Raw genomic sequence first — 19571 nt, 5'->3', positions numbered from 1 at the left:
TTCCATATTGTTTTCGACAGTGGCCACACCAGGGCGCATTCCCACCAGCAGTGCACGAGGGTCCTTTTTCTCCACACCGTCTGCCAATACATGGTTCTTGTGTTTTTGATTTTAGCCATTCTGACAGGTGTGAGGTGATATCTCATTGTAGTTTTGATTTTGCGCTTTCTGATGCTGAGTGATGTTCGGCATCTTTTCACGTGTCTGTTTCCAATGCCAGACAATATTTTACGAGCGTGAACATCTGCTGTGTGCTGGGCACTATGCAAGCATCATCTCCCTGAATCCCCATAACAACTCTGGGAGGGGGGCCTCTTATCATGCTCGAGCGACAGATATGAAACAAGGCACAAAGGAGTTTAGTAAATGCCCAAAGTCCTATAACTTGTAAAAGCGACCCAGTCAGGATGTTATCTACAGCTTAGATCCATTCTAGTTTATCTCAAATAATGCCTATTTCAAATAGCTGCTCTGTTCTAAGCAGCTCCCTGTCATTCATGCCTTATCATTCCTAAATATTGAAATTTACTGAAAAAAGTCAACCCCGGTGGTACCTTTGTACCTTCCGAGTCCCTCGTGTTTGAAAAGGGTGAGGCCAGGTGAAGGCGGGGGGACTCGGTGGCTGAGCTCACCAGTTGAGTTCCCAGGGAGAACAAATGTGTTACTAGGAGGCTTTCTCAGAGCCTGGTCCTCGAGGAGTGGCCTCCAGTGGGGGAGGGACAGAAAAATGGAACCTTCCTCTTCAAGCACAGGTGATTTCTCTCTGGCTCCCATGGCTCCGCATCAGAAGGGAACCCTACCTGCCCAGTGCACATATTCCTTACAGGCATCCGGTGAGCATTGACTGTGTTCGGCAATCTTGGTGATGAGCAAAAAGGTGTCCCTTGTCCTGATACCTAGAGAGACAGAGATAACTGATCACATTTATGGGAATATTATTCTTCATGGACAGACAAGTTCTGGAGGAAGTAATGGTTCCATGAGGGTTTATAAGAGAAGACCGTGTCTGATAGAGCAGGGGGGTGGGGTCCATGAAAGGATGGCTTCTCCTAAGAAGTGATGTTAGGGCTGATAAAGAAGAATGAGGAGGAGATAACTAGGAGAAGAAGGGGAAGACCTTCTCAGGCAGAGGGAACAGTGCAAAGGCCCCGAGGCAGAGAAGCTTTGAGAGGAAACAGGGTGGCTGAAGGGGAAGGCAGGGGCTAAGTGGGTTAAGAGAAGATTGTGGAGTCCAAAAGACCCAGACCAGATGGGGCTTCCCAGGCTGGATCTTCAACCTGGAATGCCAGGACACTGGGTATATATGTGAAGGCTTCCCAAGCCATGGGAGACCCTCGATTTACACATGTCCTCTATTTTAGAATTGATCTGGCTGAGACGGACCCGGTAGACATGAGGTTGTTCCTTTGTCACCTCCCCTTTCAATAATCTCCTGTCTCCCACGGTTAGAGAAGAGGCTCACTTCTCACCCACCCTGATTTTACTACCTCTCTGTGTGACGTTGTCCTGCGGTGTAAAAACACCCGGAGGCAATGTTAGTGTCTGTTTTGTCAAGGCTCCAAAAACCCTCTCCCCAGCCAACTCATTCAGTCATGCGCTTCTAATACGATTTCTCTTAATATGTTTAATAATTATCAAAATTCATGTGTATGATGCCTTTATCACTGATGTGCTAATGATTGTTATAGTAACACGATTGTAAAGGGAATTTTAAAACTTAGAAACTTACAGTCATAAAAAAACTTTAAAGCTAATGCCTATTCATAATTTGTTGTATATAATATATAATAGATAAGGTGATGAATAAAGAAGTGAAGTGATAAAAACATTACAGTTGGATCAAATTCTGCTGGAAGTGGAATGAAAATATACTTCGAAGGCGTAAAGAATGTAAATTTTTTGACTTAAAGAGAGACGTCACTGTGTTTTTTGGTATAATAGGGTGGTTTGCGTTCTTCTCCTATTTATACTCCGTTGGGTACGTTTAAATGAGAGTTATGATGCTTTACATATAAAGGTCAACATATACACTAGACCCCAAACAGTTTAAATTTATTAAAAAAAACCATTTTAGATGCCAACTCAAATATGCGTGGGGCAACATATTTTTAGAGGATTCTTTTGTGGGTAACAGCAAAAAGTTTGAAGACACTTGCGAGCCATGTGCCCCAGGGGTGGTGGCGGAGATCGGAGGGAGGGAGCACGAGAGCGGCGTGTTCTCGGCGGGGCAGGGGGCGGGGGAGCAGATTCTGCCAGCTGACAGGGCTGGAGTTGGCGTGGCTTCCTGTGTTCACCAGTATGGCACTGCTACCGGAATGTATAGGCACTCCCAAAACAGTGATTTTGCCTGCTGGCACCGTTACTGTCTCCCCAGCATCAATCATCGTGCCTGGCACGTAGTAAGCACTCAATAAATCCTTCTGGGATGAATGAAGAGTGGACGTACCAAGCTCTCACTTTGTGTAGGGCATTGCGTTAAGGGCTTCCCATTTCATCTTCACCACAACCCTGCAGTTGTCGCAATTACTATCCCCATGTCAGAGATGGGGAAACTAAGGCACAGAGAGGCTACATAATTTGCCCAAGGTCACCTATCAAGGAAGTAGCAGATTGGGACTCGGGGGCCCTGACCAGAGCCCTTAACCATGACACGTCTCTGCCCAAGGAAGCATGGGGCAGAGTCTGTGTACTTGGGTTCTGAAACTCCAGGCACTTTGGGGCACTCCACGAGTGCGATACCCTCCACGGCCATCTACGCGACTCCCTGCCATCTGCTCTCTCCTCCTAAGTGGTTTTCCTTCTCTCTCTGTTTAATATTTCAGTTGACACATGCTGGGACATCCCGGAGTCCCCGTGTTACTGACCTACTTACTTATCCAACCATCTTTCTCACACATCAGGGGCAGCATGGGGGTGTGTGGAAGGAAGGAGGTGAGGGAGAGGGGAGCAGCCTCCAGCTGACAATAAGACAACATGAATAAAACCAACCTGGGTTCCACGGCTTGGAGACCGCAGCGGAGTAACATTCATCCTAAGTGGCTTTCCAAGAAAATAGCTCTGGTTCCTTCCACCCCCTAGAAGGATCTCCAAAGTTCCAGGTGTCAGGACATCTGTTTGTTACTGTTCTGCTTATAAAATGGAGGGACTTGGAAATCAAAGGTGGGCCCTTACCCCTTGGGAGTGAGGATTACAGCTCTTGATGACCCACAGGCACTGTGCCTGTCTTAACCAGACCTGCCCCCCCCCCCACGGCCCCCCACTCGGCCTAGCACAGAGAGTAGAGGACTACAGTGTACAGGGTCTGGGCCAGCGGCCTCCCCAGTCCTTTTACTAAGATGCCAGGTATTTACCTGCTCTCTACTGTCCCCTGCCCAGGGTGACATATTCCTGCTGGCCTCACAGGCCCAGGCCCCTGCTCCTACTGAGTCCCAGGGTCTGGAGTCTTAACGTCCCTTCTCCCACTGGGGGGTGACACTGAGAGGTGTCCTCTTTCCCCATTGCCCCATCCTAACCTGAGGGTACCCAAGGACCTGTCGGTCCAAGACTCCAAGTGGCACTCCCTGCATCATGCTCCAGAGTGGGGAGAGGAGAGGAGCGGTGGGGTGCTGAGTGGCTTCCCCTGTTAAGAGATCTGTCCCTGTCTCCCAACAACCTATGACCCCTTTCCCAGGAACGCTCATCCAGTCGCCTTCGCGTTCTCATGGCCAGTCTCAGGGGCAGTGAGGCTCAAAGAGCAGCTGCAGCCCCTATCGGGGGCCAGGTGAAAGCACTAATCTCCGACTACTCATCTTGGCCCCTGACCTTAACCCCAGGACCCTTGACCTCTCGTTCTGGGGCCCCTGATTTCTTCCCTTGGCGCCCCAGCCTCATCACCCCGGCGGCTTGGGCTGGGGCACCGTCGTGTTTGAACGGAGAGCCGGGGAGGCCGGCCCAGGTCTGCGGGGGGCCGAGGCCCGGACTGGAAGGTGGCGCCCTCCCGCCCCCGCCGGCCGTGACGTCAGAGCCGGACCGGGTAAAGTGAGCGGTGGCGGCGGGGCGCTGGGGGTGGAGACTGCAACCCGGAGCCGCGCGGACGGACCGAGCTCACGGCACAAGACAGGCTGCCAACGGCGACCCCGAGGTAATGGGCGAAGCGGGGGCCGGCGGGGGGCGGGGAAGAACGCCAGCGCCGCGCGGGGGTCTCCGGGGCGGCCCGGGCGAGCCGGGGCACGGGACGCACAGGGCGCGGGGTCCCGCGGCGCCTTCCGAGCGCTCGTTCGGAGGAGAGGGACCTCGGGGGCGGCGGAGAGCGGGACGGCACCCTACGGGCCCCAGGTTCGGGCCCCAGACGGCGCTCGCGGGAGTCACCGAGCCGGAGCGCAGGTACCCCGAGGACGCCCCCGCCGCAGGTGCGCCGCGGGTGGGACGCCGGGAACCGGCCCGCGCGGCCGCTGCGCGCGGCTCCGGGGCCGCTCCTCCTGCCGGGCGAGGTCGGAGCGTTGCGGGTGCTGGCAGCCCCCGGCCCGCCGCGGCCCCTCACCGCGCGTCGCGCCCGCAGCCCAGCCGCGGAGCCATGGCCCTGAGCGAGCTGGCGCTGCTCCGTTGGCTGCTGGAGAGCCGCCACTCGCGGAAGCTCATTCTGTTCATCGTGTTCCTGGCGCTGCTGCTCGACAACATGCTGCTCACCGTCGTGGGTACGTACGCACCGGGCGGCCCCCCGCCCCGGGGACCCCTTCCCTGGGCCCCCCCGCCCCACCCGTGCGCGCTCCGGGAAAGTTGGAGAACACATTTTGCAAAACCCCTCCTTCCTCCACGCCCCCACCGCCCCCATCCCCCAGACGGCCGCCCGGGGCTAGTTGCAGCCTTGTTTTGTGGCTTCGTTTTCCCGGTGGTCAAGTAAAAAAAAAGTGACATCTGTTAAGACCCAGAACTTGTGTTTCCTCCTGATAATTTCCTGCTTCCCCCTGCCTACTTCGACCGCGATGAAAAAGATTTCTTCTAAGAACCAGCAACCCCCCCCCCCCGGGGTTCAAACTAATGTGACTCTAATTATGCCAGGCAGCAAGGTGGGTTAACAATTCGGTTTAACGTTTAAAGGAACAAGTCAACAAACCTCCCCGCAAAAAAAGGAACGACATGTCCGTATATTGCATCCGTGCATGGTTGGAGGTGGAAACGTTTCAGGATCTTTTCAAGAGCAATTTGAACAGTGTTGGTTTCAGTCTTCTCCCTGTAATGGATTTTTGAAAAGCAATTAAAATCCGGGTCTCTTAATTAGTCCTGTTAATAGCAGAGTATTTGGTATGCTTTTCCTTAATGTCCAAATTTCTAATGTATATATATATTTTCTAATTCGGATCCTCAGAGGTGGGTTATTCCCCTCCTCTCCACTTGCGGGTCTGCACCTCCAGGATTACCAGAGGAGTGGGGCGCATCAGAGTTCAGTAACAAGGACCTCGCTTCTCCTTTGTGTCACACACGTGCCCAGACCTGCTTTTACATCCGTTTTTCTTTCCCTTTATAGAAGTCTCAGGAACTTTTACATTGTCCAGGTCGTATCAAAAATCGCGGACTCCCACTCAAGTAATAGATGAAGTGGGCCTGTTGCAGAATTTCCAAATTATTCCTTCCTGTGGGTTTATCTTCCCCTAAGACACATAATGAAATTTCGATTTCTGTTTCCTGGATTCATTCACCGAAAGGTCTTTCTGAGCCTCTTTCTGAGGAACTCTCCTTGACCCCAGGTCAGCCCTGAACAAACTTCAGACCGCATTTTGCTTTCCTAACCTATTCCTGGGAGGGAACACCGTCATGAGCAACCCCCCAGAGGCCCAGAACCCCGGGCAGGTCCCTTCTGCACAGAAGCAGACGGAGTGCTCGCAGCCTCCTGGGGCTTTGTTCTCTCCAGTGAGCTCAGCCCTGTGTGGTCCTTCCAGTGCCAGCGCGGGGATCCCCATTCCAGGGGCAGACCTCTTTGGGCCTCATGTGGCATTTCAGGCGCCCGTTGGTTGTTTTGCTGCCCTTTGCCCTGGGGGGAGGGGGGGAAAGCTTCTGTGCAGCCAGTGACTTCCCCTTGTGTTTTTGTCCGCAGTCCCTATCATCCCAAGCTACCTGTACAGCCTTAACCATGAGAAGAACACCACGGAAATGCAGACAGCCAAGCCGGTGCTCACAGCCTCTACCTCAGGCAGCTTCCAGAACATCTTCTCTTACTATGACAACACCACCATAGTCACGGGGAACAGCACGGGAGAACTTCACGGGGGGCTGCCGCAGCCGGCCACCACTCAGCACACGGTGACGAACGCATCCGCTGCGCCTTCGGGCTGTCCCAGTGAGGACAAGGACCTCCTGAATGAAAATGTGCAAGTTGGCCTGCTGTTTGCCTCTAAAGCCACCATCCAGCTCCTCACTAACCCCTTCATAGGAATGTTGACCAACAGGTAGGTCCTATTATTTTGGCCAAGGAGGGTTTTTTTTTTTTTTTTTGTTAAAGATTTTGAGAGAATGCCTGTGTGGGCACGCATGGGGAGGAGCAAAGGGGGACCCAGGAGAGAGAATCTGAAGCCGACTCTGCACTGATTGCAGAGCCCCACATGAGGCTCGATCCCACAACCCTGAGAGCCTGACCTGAGCCCAAACCAAGAGCCGGAGGCTTAACCGACTGAGCCACCCAGGCGCCCCTGATCAAGGAGATTTATATTTATATTGTTACCAGGTTGTTTCTCCCTGGGATCCTGTTTCTAGTTCATTCATCGGAAGGTGGAACACCAGTGGTGGGTGAGCTGGGGGAGAAACCCGATCTCTTCCTCCTTTTGCTTCTTTCCTTAATCGCGATTTCCCATTTGTTCAACCTTTCTGTTGCCCCCTCTATTGCTTAGAAAGGAAGAAACTATTGAAAGAGCATAAAGGGGCCCTCCCCAAGTGGGAGAACTCGGCTTCCGTCTAAATGCAGGATTCCATTAGTACATTTGTCAGACGCGCCCTCGGGCAGCAGGAACTCTGCGGCCACATGTCCTCCTCATCGGATTCTGCGTGTCACCCTGCTTTGTCTTGTCTCCTACCTCGGGTCATCCACCTCCTTGCAGAGAGCCAGGGTGGTTTGCTTTTGAGCTGGTGTGCTGGAGACTGGAGATGCTGGGGGGGTGTGCGTGCGGGGACTATGGAGAAAGCCCAGTAGTCCTGCTGCATACATGGAATCTTCGCGGACGCTGAGCCGTGGGCCATGTAAACAGCTCCCTGGCCAGTCACTGAGCTGGGTCCATGTGCACAAAGGGACAAGTGAGGCTGTTTTCTGGATAAGTCAAACCAGCCGATAATGCCCCAAGCTAGATTTATGTTAATCTGGGTGTTCTGGATTTTGTTGTTGTTTTTTTGTTTGTTTTTTTGGTTTTTTTTGGATCTCTGCCCCCCCCCCCAATTTTGAATAATTGTTTCCATCTCCACTGTCACTGGCCATCCGGCTAACATTCTACAGCTGAGGTGGCCCAGCTCTGCCTGGTATGTCGGGGGCTCAAAGGCGAGGACAGGAGGCTTGCTGAGAAAAGGGAGAGGCAGCCCCTGTAGGCCTTAGCTGCAAAGAGGGGGAGCTGGTACAGTGCGAGTGGGGGAGCGGATTGCCCCCCCACACACCCACACACTCTTACACTCCCCCCACCCCCCCGTGGCCCTCAAGGCAGAAAAATGGTAGAGAAGAGAGTGCCGGGAGTCGTCCTTGTGAGCCAGGCCCAGATACAGGAGCAGAGATCAAGATTGCACCTGGAAAGGAGACCGTGGGAGGGGGGGCTCTGAATAAGGAAGGCAGGGCAAGGGGGATGGGCCAGGGCAAGGCTGGAAGAGGCCCCAAGTGCCAGGCCGAGAGTGGAGGGGGGTTCTGTTGAGGTGAAGGGGGCAGCTGGGAGCCACTCGAGGTTCCAGAGCCAAGTTGAAGAGTCAGGGAGCCAAGCACAATTTTCAGTAGGTCAGCCTGGCACCCCGTGTAAGCTGGGAGCAGGGACATCTTCACGTTCACCCAGGCTTTGGCCTGCGGTAGGGGAAGCAGGCCTGGCTACGTTACTCGCAGGGCCCTTTGTTCAAATAGTATTGAGCATTTCAGGACCATAACAGAGCGTTAAAGCAAGCACAGGGCCCTCGTGAGAGCAGGCTGGCCCTAGGGCAGAGAAGAGGTCTGTTGAGGGAGGGCCCCTGGGGTGGTGGCAGAGGCTCAGAGAGGCAGATCTGGCCTCTTCCCCCAGGAGGCCCTGAGCCGCACACACATGTTGCTGGTCACATACCCATGGCCAGCTGGATGGAAGTACATCTTAAGCTTTTGCAGTCTGACTCTCTGGACTGGGTAGCGGGGCCCCTGAATAAATTTTAACAATCCCAAGTTGAGCCGATTTCCCCCCCACCTCCGTCTCTGTCAAGCAATATCATGAAGTGTCAGGTGACATGCTGAATAAATGGGCCTCGCAAGGACAGGATGGGCTGCCTGGGAGCCCACCTCGAAGCACGGTTATCAAGGTGCCATTCGGAGGTTTCGCAAAACCAGGGGCGCCTGGGTGGCGGCGCAGTCGTTAAGCGTCTGCCTTCAGCTCAGGGCGTGATCCCGGCGTTCTGGGATCGAGTCCCGCATCGGGCTCCTCTGCTAGGAGCCTGCTTCTTTCTCTCCCCCTCCCCCTGCCTGTGTTCCCTCTCTCGCTGGCTGTTTCTCTCTGTCAAATAAAATCTTTAAAAAAAAAAAAAATCAACAGCCGGTGCAGGGTTGTTTTCCTCTGCCTCTAAGAGCGCTGCTTAAAATGCGTCTGGTGTAATTACAGAAAACGTCCCCGAGTTTTGTGTTCTGAGAAAGCAAACAGTGCAAGGGCTAGATGAGGAAGATTGAAGACATGAATGTAATAAGGGCTTGCCGATCACTTGGGCACGAATCGTCCTAGCCGGGGAGGGAAACAGAGTGCTCAGAAACTCGGCTGAAAGGGTGTGAACGTTCCAATCTTCCAAACGCAAATGGCAAATGAAAAGCTCTTTAAAAAATCCCATTCTTGTTTTTAATGCTTTGCTTACACCATGGGGAAGAGGCTTGTTTAAAGCCGGACAGATCTTTTCCCCTATGAAATACTCCAAAGGCTTTGATGTTGCAGCCACGCAAGGCTCCTGTTTGGGGCTCCAAAAAAAAAGGGGGAGTCTTCCAAGAGAAACCTAATTTTGTTTTGTGACCTGTGAAATTTGGTCTATTCTTATGATGAGTCCTCTACTTTGCAATTTAGAGCAAAACTGTAATCCCTGACTTGTTCCCCCAGCTACCCAGCACATTTCCAAAGCCTCTCTGGGGCGGGCTGCCTTGTAATACGGAAAAGCAAACAGGTTGTAATATTGATGTAGTGTGAACTCTGTTGTCCCTCCAAAATGATCCTGAGTTTTGTATATTTTTCCATGTTGTCCAAGCCCAGTAGGCATGAATTTCAGGGACTTGCGGCATTTTCTGGGCCCCCACAGCTCTGCTCAGAGACGTGGTGCGGTCCGCTTTCCTTTCCAGGACTTTCCCTTGTGAGCCCCTGCAGATAGTCTTTTGATGTAATTTGTGCCAACCGCATCCTCAGTTATGAACGAGATGTGACTCACATTTTCAGGGTTGTAAATAAGTGTTTAAAACAGCATTTTGCAGTTGGTTAATAGGTTTCTGATTAAAGAAAGAGCGGTAAAAGGCACAGAGCATCAGAGCTGGAAGGGACTTTAGCAAGGGCTTTGGGGCCTGTCCTACCATGTTATAGGCAAAGGAGTTTGCCATGCAGGAAGAGAAAGCCTCCGCCCCAGGCAGCGGCCGGACTAGAGCCAGTGCCCAGACTGTCTGCGTGTCTTCCTCCCTTCCTGTTCTTTCCACCTGCTCCATGATTTATGGGTTTTACAGTTTGCTACTCAGGATGAACAGTGCAAGTCAAAACCTGTCCTCCTTGTATCCTTTGGGGTGCTATCTAATTGTACCAGGCTGAGCTAGTGAAAGTGAAAACCCAAACAGTGAGTTGTTGATATATATATCTATCGATAGATATATATATTTGAGATTTATTTATTTAGAGAGTGTGTGTGCATGAGCTGGGGGAGGGGGAGAGGGAGAGAGAATCTCAAGCAGAGCCCCTGCCGAGCATGGAGCTGGACCTGGGACTTGATCTGATGACGCTGAGATCATCACCTGAGCTGAAATCAAGAGTCAGACACTTAACCAGGAGAGCCACCCAGGTGGCCCCTGATTGCTATTTTTAATCACCGGGTGGGGAGTTTAGAAAAAAGCAATGTGGTTTTTTGGGCATGGACCCTCCCTCACCTCCCCAGCCCCAGAAAAATATCTCTTTCTAGCCCCTGGTATGATCTGGCCCTGCTTGCCAGCTTCTGACTGGGGGGTAAAGAAAGGCCTCCTACATCCCCAAAGACTAGGGGAGCTACTGTAGAGGCTGGTTGGAGCTACTCCTTTCTAGAGCCTTTTGCTGTAAGTGGGACCCACTCATCACATGCATCAGGGCCAGACCCTCCTGTTCGTGGTCAAGGTGCTGGGCATGAATGGCTCTTAAGGGGGGGTGGTGATACGAGAGACAGGCTGCCTGTTTGCTGTTTTGAATATTGGATAAGAGCCCTCCCTCCAAACCCTGAAAGTAAAAAATGATAATTCCTGAGAAACGTTTAAGTGCCCATTGGGCTGCTAATATGATACAAGTTTTATTCCTGTTTATTCCTGTTTGATTTTGTCTCCAGGTGCTATATTTTTACTGGAAAACAGGTGCCCAGAGAGGGAGCGAAGGACCTTTGATTTTGGCAAGAGTAGTGATCACATATCCAATAGCACACTTTCCAAAGCCCAGGGGTGCCTTGGCTGACTCGATTTTTATCTTTGAGGCTCGTGTGACTTCTAATCCCCACTTACTCCTCTCACGATTGCAGCCGTGCGTCAATGGGAGGGGGTAGGAGGAATTCGACTAGCAGCCTGTTACCATCTGCCGGGCAAGTGAATTTGAGGCGTATGTAGACCTAACGGGAATGTTCCAGGCAGACCAACACTGTGAAAGCTCCTGTATGCTTCTCTCCATAAATCAGGTCAGGAATATGGCGCCGTGGACTTCACTTGCTTGCCATGGTTGCGTCTTGAGACCCAGGAGCTGTTCCACATGCACTGGATGGCTGGGGAAAGAGTTAACTCGGGGTGCTGGGGGGCAGCTCCCTCGGCTTCCTCCCTCGCCAGTCGTCTCTCTCTCGGCTCCCTGGTCTGCTTCTTATCAAGCCAGCATCAGTGGCTTCATTTATTTCCATAGTTACCTCGTATATTTGAAAGCCTGTTATTTGTCCTCACAAATCTTAGCCCACATCTGAATGACAAGGAGGAAGCCGCAGGGCGTGGGCGCTCCGCGGAAAGCGCAGTGGGATTTTTTTTTTCTTGCTCTTCAGCCACTTGGCACTTGGTCTGCAGGAGGCTTTGTGCGAGTAAGCAGTGACCTTTTCAGTTCCCGGCGGACCGGGAAACCAGCTCTTCTGGAAGGGGATCTCCCGTCCTAGATGTCGTTAGGATGGCGGGACGGGGTCTTTGCTTCCGAAACGGAGAGGAGCTGGCAGTGCCATCGGGCGTTTCTCACGGGAGCGCAGCCCCCGCCTGAGCTGTGTGGCTGGGCACAGGGGTCACCCCCACAAAAGTGTGACGTCCACGGCTCGCGTGACTCCCTGCACGCGGCTAGTCGCTGAACGAGACAGACCTAAGGACTAAACCTAGGAATTTTGTTTTGTCTACGAAATGGACAGTCAACTCCCTAGTACGTTTGAGCAAATGTAAGGCGTCCTTCCGTTTACTGGTGCGATTCACTTCCCGCACCACCTTTCGGAAGATAATTGCACAGGGAGATGCGCCCTCTTGTCTCACCTGATGATCGTTTGTACCCTTCCGGGTCCCCCACTTTGTGTCAGGCAGAGGGAGCCTGAGTTTTAACAGCCCTGAGAATGGGGCTTGCGTTGGTCTCTATGGCAAAGATAAGCTAGTTTATATTAAAAGCGTATTGATTTTCAGTGATGATTCAGGGACGATGGAGTTTCTCCACTGGTGTGTCAGTATATATAACGAACATAACTTTTATTGCTTTGTACTTTTTTCCTGGGGATTCGATATATGACTTTTAGGCTTCTGTCAATTGGATGAACTGCTCCCCGATGCGCTATGGAGGATGACCGTGGGCTGGGATGACGCATAAGGGGACAGTAATGGGCTATTTCCCTAAAGGTTTGCTCTATCAGATCTAGCTCTGCTTAGCACTGAGATGAGAGGCTGACTCATGTTCATGACTAATGTCACTCGAGTCTCTGTCCATTTAGGAGACGTTGTGGGGAAGGAGAAAGGGCGCTGGCGATCTGCCCATCACTCAATGACCCTGGGCACTGGACGACTTTTGTTCGGAGGTGGGCGTTCATGGGGTGGAGGGGTCCAGGATCTGCCCGTTGTGCCCTGTTGCCTTGGGGCTGAGCCCTGGGGGAAAGATGCGGCCCAGAACTTTCCACCGGGCAGTGCAGTCAGCAGCCTGGCCGGCGCTGGAAGTATAGGGGACACGTGTGTCCGGTAACGAGAAGGAAGCCGCAGGAGCCCAGGGTATCCAGTGGTTGGCTGGCTCTGCCACCACGGGCGAGCCGCTCTGTCATTGAACCTCCACTGTCTCGTCCAGCACGAGGCTTTGGACTGGCCAGCCTTTGAGTTTCCTTCCAGTGTGGGTGTGTGGTTCTTCTGTATGTGCTTATTAAAATCCCAAAGGGATTAAAAAAAAAACCCCATAGCTGCAGCGGTTTTAAAGCAAACGGCATTAGTAACAAGAATCCTACGTAAGCACGTATACCTGTGAGCACGGGGCTATCGGCTGTGTAAACCATGGACCAACCGTTCCACTCACGTGGTGTGACCCTGTGTTCCCGTAATGGGCATCCCCACCCAAGTGTATGCCAGCAGGACCGGACACACCCCCAGGCCCTCAAGATAGGCCTGTTATCCTGAATTTGGGGCAAGTTACTTAAATTCCGTGGCCGTCCATGTGAAAAATGAGGGTCCAGCCAGCTACCTCACGGAGCTGCAGTGAGCATCACAAGGGACCCCCTGGCTAGTTTCCTACTTACAGTCTTGGGGAATGCCAGAGCCTCCTGGTAAGAAGCTACTTGAGATGTGTCCCACCAGGTGGCCCTGGCCAGTTATCAGGGCTGCACACTGAACATTGTTGCGCTGCTATTTCCACCAGCTTTGACAAATACATGGTTTTCCAAGGAGTGTGTTGAAAAGGAGTGAGAAGCCTGTGTTTATTCTAAGATAGCTACAAGCATTGCCATATTCCATTTTTCCCTCAAGATGTGTAAGAGTTGCTGGGAAAAATGATCTGCCTGTGAGTTCTCCTCTCTGAGCCTCCTGGGAGTTTCTTTATTCAGTATCCGGCAGAGCTGTGTCAGGCCTGGGGCTGTCAATGGGGTTCTTTTGCCTGAGTAAAGAGCGCAAAGCAGTCCACTCCAGGCTAGCTGAGGTTAGAGACGCTGCCATTTGACACCCACCTGAGCTGCTGTTTCGAACCTTGGCATCTTTCCTGGTTTGCCTGATTGGCTCCGAGCCCCGCCTGGTGAATTAGAAGCTCATCTCGGGTCTAGTAGGGGAACTTTTGTATGGGACGGTGGGAGGAGGGCTGTCTGGGAATCTGGCATGATTTTGAAATGCTGTTTGTATTTTTGCTAGTTTCTGGAGCACATGAAGCAGTTGGGGGGGGGAGGGTAAGGGGAGTATGACCAGAAACTTTTGGAAGGATTCTATTTAAAGCCACATAGGTCCTTTGGCTTCCTGGGGAGGTGGTGAAGTTTGCAGGGAAGAGCCCTGGACTGGACAGGATGGCCCCGAGTGCAGTTAGCCCCAGGACATTTGACAAGTCACTTTTTCGTGCTTCTGTTTCCTCATCTGTGAGATGGGGAGGTGGTCATCTGCCCTTATCAAATCATGGAGCTCATAGGCATAAGTACTTGGAGAATTGAGTGTAACTTTAAATGAAGGTATTGTTATCATGATTTTTAAGTCCAACCTGGAAGAGAAGAGCCCTTCCAGGCTGAGTGACTGGGGGCTCAGGACTCCTTGGTCCTCACTTGGTTCCTGTCCAGCAACCAGTGCATCTAGGGCTGGAAGGAAACAAAGCCTGGAGATGATCTGGGCTATTCTGCTAGAGGGCAGCCACTCAGCCGGCATTGAACCCCCTCCCGGGGCAGCAGGGGCTGGGAAGCTGCCTTCACTGTCCTCTCCCATCCACATGGCAGGAGCCAAGCAGCTGCTTTCTCCGCAGGCACAGAGAGGAAAGAAGGAAGACAATTGAGGGAAGAAACACTTTCTGAAGCACCTTCTATGTCCCAGGTGCCTGGTAGCAGCTGATCACCCACATCTCATTCTGTCCTCCCTCCCGTGCTGGCAGGTGGGCGGTGGCTTGCTTGGCTCCCGTGGGAGGCCCGGATGTGATACCAGAAGACCAGGGTCTTCCCACCACCCCGGCCCCCCCCCGAGGGCAGAGCCCTGTATGGACTGTGGTCTTCCCGAGCAATCAGAATGTTGAATTTTTGCACAGAAAATAAGGTCTGTTTTTCTAGGCTGGCCCCGTTGGGGTCAATATGATGATAGACTCGGATGTTTTCTTGTATCCCCAGTGCCTCTCGGATGTAGTCCCCTTGTCTCTGCTGCCAGTCGAATCACTTGATGACCTTTTACTGAAATCATTTGCTTGCCATTGTCCCTTTGGAGAAGTTCTAGCAAAGACAGTAATTAAAGAATTAAAAGAAAAAAAAGGGGGACCCAGGTTGTGTATTTTAGACATGCTCTGGGTTACTTGCCAATATTGTGTTAACATTTATTGCAGAGAAATTTCTGTTCAGAGTGGCAATCCTGAAATGTATTCACGTTCCAAGGCAGTCAAACACGAAAAGGTCACATAGGAAGCACCAACTATATGAATTTTTAGAAAAGTCGACCAAACACTTATCCGCCTGATCCCAAAGGGTAGGCAGGAGAGACTCCATATAAAGCCTTAGAAAAATACAGAGTCACCAAATGTTCCCCATGCTTCTCTTTTTGCAGAATTGGCTATCCAATTCCAATGTTTGCGGGATTCTGCATCATGTTTGTGTCAACAATTAGTAAGTGTCTGCTGTTTGCCTTCTGCGCGTGGGTCACGGGATGGGCTCTGAGGGCCACACACTGGGAATCGATGTATCCCCGGGGTCGGGGGGGTTGTGTATTGGTCAGCATTGCAGAAGGGGGTCAGTAGAGCTGTTCGTGGCACAAAAGCGCAGAGTGGTTAGTACGGAAATGCGCCATCGGGTCAAGGGCTGGCCTCACGGTGCCTGCCCGTGCGAGCGGCGTGGCCCAGCGTCGGCTGGCACTGACGGGCGGCCGGGCCGCTCCCTCGGCAGTGTTCGCCTTCTCCAGCAGCTACGCCTTCCTGCTCATCGCCAGGTCGCTGCAGGGCATCGGCTCTTCCTGCTCCTCTGTCGCTGGTAGGTGTGCAGAAAACCCCGGTTAAGTCAGTGCCCCGGGGTGGGGTGGGGGGCGCCACCAGCCTTGCCCCGCTGGCCAGCCCCTGGCAGGGTTAATGTGGGGAATCACGGCATTAGTGGCGGTGCTTGGGGAGGGGTTCTTAGGGAAGGTACTGCTTTTTCCTTGGCTTCTGCTTCGTCGTACGTTTCCGTGATCGAGCAGGTTGGGGAGATCGCAGGTCTGGGCCAGAGAGGGAGGGCGAGTCACAGACGACTGGCGCTCCCTGGAGCGCTTGGCTCTTGACCATGTCTTCTCCTGTTTAGGAATGGGCATGCTGGCCAGTGTGTACACGGATGACGAAGAGCGAGGCAACGCCATGGGCATCGCCCTGGGAGGCCTGGCCATGGGGGTGCTAGGTAGGCAAGGGCCACCTGGGGGCCATCTCTGGGGAGGTACCTGTCTGCTGTCGGTGGAGGGCCACAGCTCCCCCTGCGTCCACTCCAAGTCTGTTCCCTTGTTATTCCCCACTTTCATGGAGCCTGCGAAAACTGGAGGGACCTTCCTGACCTGGGAGGATGTGGGCTCCCCTGCCTCCACCTCCCGGCTTGCTGGGTGACCTTGGGCAGAAAAAAATCCCAGACCTTCATGGGTCCAGATGTAAAATGAAGGCTTGAACAGGATGGTCTGCCAATCTCCTTTCTCTTGGACATTCTCTGAGTTACCATCCTATCTGAGGACCTTCTCACCTTGCTAACTTCCAAGTCTGCCTCTGCCCCCTGCCCTGGCTGATCTCCCTGGCCGGGGCACAGATACCTTCCCTGAGAGGAGATTCGGGTCCTCTCCCTTCTGTGTCGCATTCCCGGCCTTCACTTGGGAGCCCAACGTTCTGCCCTTGCTGGTTTGTAAGGAACAAGGTCCTCGCGGACCCATTTTCTTGCGCTCCTTACGCAGCACGGTTGTGTGGCCTGGATCTGGTTTCTCTCTGGTCCTTACTTTTGGGGTGACCCTTGTCTGCTCTTGCCCATGTCTTGGGTATAAGACTGCTTGGAGGAAGTGACCAGGGCACGTGACCTGAGTAGAATGTAGGGTGGCCACCCTGAATAGTTTTTAGGACAAGGTACAAACTCCAGAAGCACGTGGATGGTTCTGGTGGTGCGGGGTCGGGGTGAGGGCATCCGTCTCAGGGCCTGGCACCAGCCCCTCTTTCTCTTCCTTGCAGTGGGCCCCCCCTTTGGGAGCGTGCTGTACGAGTTTGTGGGGAAGACCGCTCCATTCCTGGTGCTGGCTGCTCTGGTGCTCTTGGATGGCGGTGAGTCCCCTTGGGCACCTTGGCCGTGACCTTGGCGGCCGTGAGCTGTCAGCAGGTGATCCGTTTCAGCAGGTGCTTGGACCCACACCTCTTTTTTTTTTTTTTTTTTTTCCCTTTTCCTCCCTCTCGTAGCTATTCAGCTGTTCGTGCTCCAGCCGTCCCGGGTGCAGCCGGAGGTAAGCCCCTGGGAAGGAGGGTGCTCTGGTGGCCATCTCAACTTTTTTAACCCCTGCTTTTTGCTGACAGAGCCAGAAGGGGACGCCGCTAACCACACTGCTGAAGGACCCCTACATCCTCATCGCTGCAGGTGGAGCTCGCCTCGGTCTCCCTGGTTCTTCTCCGCCAGCGTGTGGGGGGCGGATGGCGAGAACCCGTGTTCGCTTTGCTGCGGGCAATGCTGGGCTGTAGAGACCCATGAACGGCAAAGACGTTGTATACGCGTCACAAGGAATGGCTTGCTTCCGTCCTTCATCTCTGACGCTCGGCCAGACTCCTTTGTTGGTTTTCATATGGGGCAAAGATGTCTGGGTCACGGAGATGGCCTGACCGGAGGTCGGTTTGTGTCTGTGCCATCCCCGTTCGGCCTTGAACTTCCGGACAGAGTCGGTGGGCGGTCTGATTCGCCTAGGCCTGCGTGAGTAAGGGCTAACGGCAGAGCCCCAGAGGACAGCTCCCTTCCCGTGGAGAGGTCACTCTGTGCGGCCCCAGAGAGGCTGCCGGGAACCCCCCTTGTCTACCAGAGGTCCCGTCGTTGGGTTCTTGGTCTAGATGGGCTCAGAGGAAGCCCTGGTTCTGTGGCTTGTGGGAGGATAATAGGCCTCATTCATCCAAGAGACGGTCCTGCCAAGACCATCTCAGTGACGCAGGCCTGGGGCTGCCTGACAGGGGACCGGCGTTACGCTGCCTGGGGCTGCCACTGGTCCCCAGCGGCCCTTGGGGTCCAGCCAGGGGAGGGCAGCCCTGAGGTGCGGCTTCAGATTCAGTGGGGGGGAGATTGGTCTAAGCCGTGGTCCTGAACTCCTGCTAGGGCTGTGGCAGTCTGGTGGAACTGGGCGCGTGCCCTAGCTAAGAGCATTCCAGGTTAGCCTTTTTAGGCCCCAGGCTGGCTTCGTTGAAGCCTTCTGCTGCTGGATTTGGTCAGGGGGCACCTGTGTCACCCTGGGCTAGACCCTCCCCATCGTGCCTGCTGGCCAAAGCGTTGCGAACCCGGCGTGGTGCCCGCCTTACGCAGGGGCCCTCTCTGTGCCCCCAGCACCATGCAGGGACCACTCCAGTGCCCAGATGCACGGGGAGCCCGGGCTGCCTCAGGTGGAGTCAGGAGGGGTGTGGTGAGAGTGGGACTCCCTGCCGCCCGGCACCCGCCGCCTCGGGCTTTCTTTGACCCTCATCGCTTCATCCTGCCTCAGGGAGGAAAGATCCACTCCGCACTGAGTATCAGGCTGTCACACGTCCAGGCAGCCGCCCCCGCGGGAGTCGGGGGCCAGGCGGTGTCCTATTTGTTCTGGTGGGATTTTAACTTACGAAGGTGACTGAGTGATGACCCAGAGAGGTCAGTGCTACTGAAAGGAGATTTTGTTACCACGCCCCTCAAGGCCACGTGAGGAGGCAGCAGGTTTCCTAGGCCAGAGGTTTGTCTGAGAAAGACAGGGCAGGGCTGGGGGAACAGCTTAGGATTGGCAGGCTTTAGGGCCTGGGGGCCGTGCCTGGTCCTGGGTGGATTTAGGGCCGGGGCGTCAGTTTGCTGTGTGAGAGTTGGACAAAGAGGGGTTCAGAGTATGGGCCCTGGGTCACGGGGAGACGTAACAACAGTATCAGTTTGGCCCTACTTCATAGAGGGCAAGTAGACCAACCCCGAATCTAGGAAAACAGCGGGCAGGTGAGGGGAGCCGGTCACGTCCGCATCCTTTCACTGTTCCACCTGTAACATCACGAAGCACGAAGAAAACCTTTCTTCACTATGTAAGCCCCTTACCCACCATTGTACAGTGTGCTTTGAATCAGGATTCTGGCAAATTAGAGGTTCCCAGGGACACGGCACAGGAAGCTCCCAGCACCGTGGGGGAACGGCCCTGTGCGTCGTCTTCCCGATGGCTCTACTTAACCAAGGGTTCTGGTTAGCAGGGTGGTAATGGATATTTGCAGAGATACCCTATATGGATAGTTGATTTAAAAAAAAACAAACCCTCAACAGCCCATCTGTACTGAATGTCCTGGATTTGGGGGCATCCCAGAGCATCTGTGGTCTGGAAGTGGTCCACACAGGGGGCCGGCCTCAGGCAAGTTACTTCGTTAATAAATTGGAACTCCTTCGCCAGTAGGTTGGGATGGGTATAATGACCTCTAAGGCTCCCTCCAATTCCTTTATGACTCTGGGATTCTAGCTTGAAAAAAATGTTGAATACTTTGTTTAAATTTAATATTAATTCTAGTTATTAGTATCTTTTTAATAGATTTAACAAAATATTTAACTATTTAATAAAAATAACGATGTTGATGATAGTAATAATAAACCCAACCTCCTCACTCTCCCTTGACCTGTCATTTATCTTTTCCTCACGAAAGTAGAAGTTCTGGGCCTCTAAGTGGATTGTTGCAGCTGCGGGCATGTGGGGTTTAACTGTGTTTGGAATTGGTGGGAGACGCTCAAGACCCGAAATGGAAGCACGCTAACCCTCTTCCTCCCTTGAAGGGTCCATCTGCTTTGCCAACATGGGGATTGCCATGCTGGAGCCAGCCCTGCCCATCTGGATGATGGAGACCATGTGTTCCCGCAAGTGGCAGCTGGGTAAGGACTGGGGC

The 19571-nt window shown here is 53.3% G+C and overlaps 1 protein-coding gene across 1 annotated transcript in view; it reads left to right on the top strand.

Moving 5' to 3' along the window:
* The first annotated feature begins 4542 nt into the window (after positions 1–4542).
* SLC18A2 (solute carrier family 18 member A2) overlaps positions 4543–19571 on the top strand; it is a 34574-nt gene continuing 19545 nt past the window's right edge. The window contains exons 1-9 of the mRNA XM_040623947.1: positions 4543–4673; positions 6071–6422; positions 15065–15123; positions 15400–15483; positions 15787–15879; positions 16683–16772; positions 16905–16948; positions 17019–17079; positions 19462–19557. Of these exons, the coding sequence (XP_040479881.1) occupies positions 4553–4673; positions 6071–6422; positions 15065–15123; positions 15400–15483; positions 15787–15879; positions 16683–16772; positions 16905–16948; positions 17019–17079; positions 19462–19557 (1000 nt within the window). The 5' untranslated portion in view covers positions 4543–4552. The remainder of the gene's footprint in view (positions 4674–6070; positions 6423–15064; positions 15124–15399; positions 15484–15786; positions 15880–16682; positions 16773–16904; positions 16949–17018; positions 17080–19461; positions 19558–19571) is intronic.

The sequence above is a fragment of the Ursus maritimus genome, unplaced genomic scaffold (assembly GCF_017311325.1).
Source record: "Ursus maritimus isolate PB19 unplaced genomic scaffold, ASM1731132v1 scaffold_7, whole genome shotgun sequence".
NCBI classification, from domain to species: Eukaryota; Metazoa; Chordata; class Mammalia; order Carnivora; family Ursidae; genus Ursus; species Ursus maritimus.
Note: the sequence above shows the minus strand (reverse complement) of the source record. Positions and strands in the feature narration are given on the sequence as shown.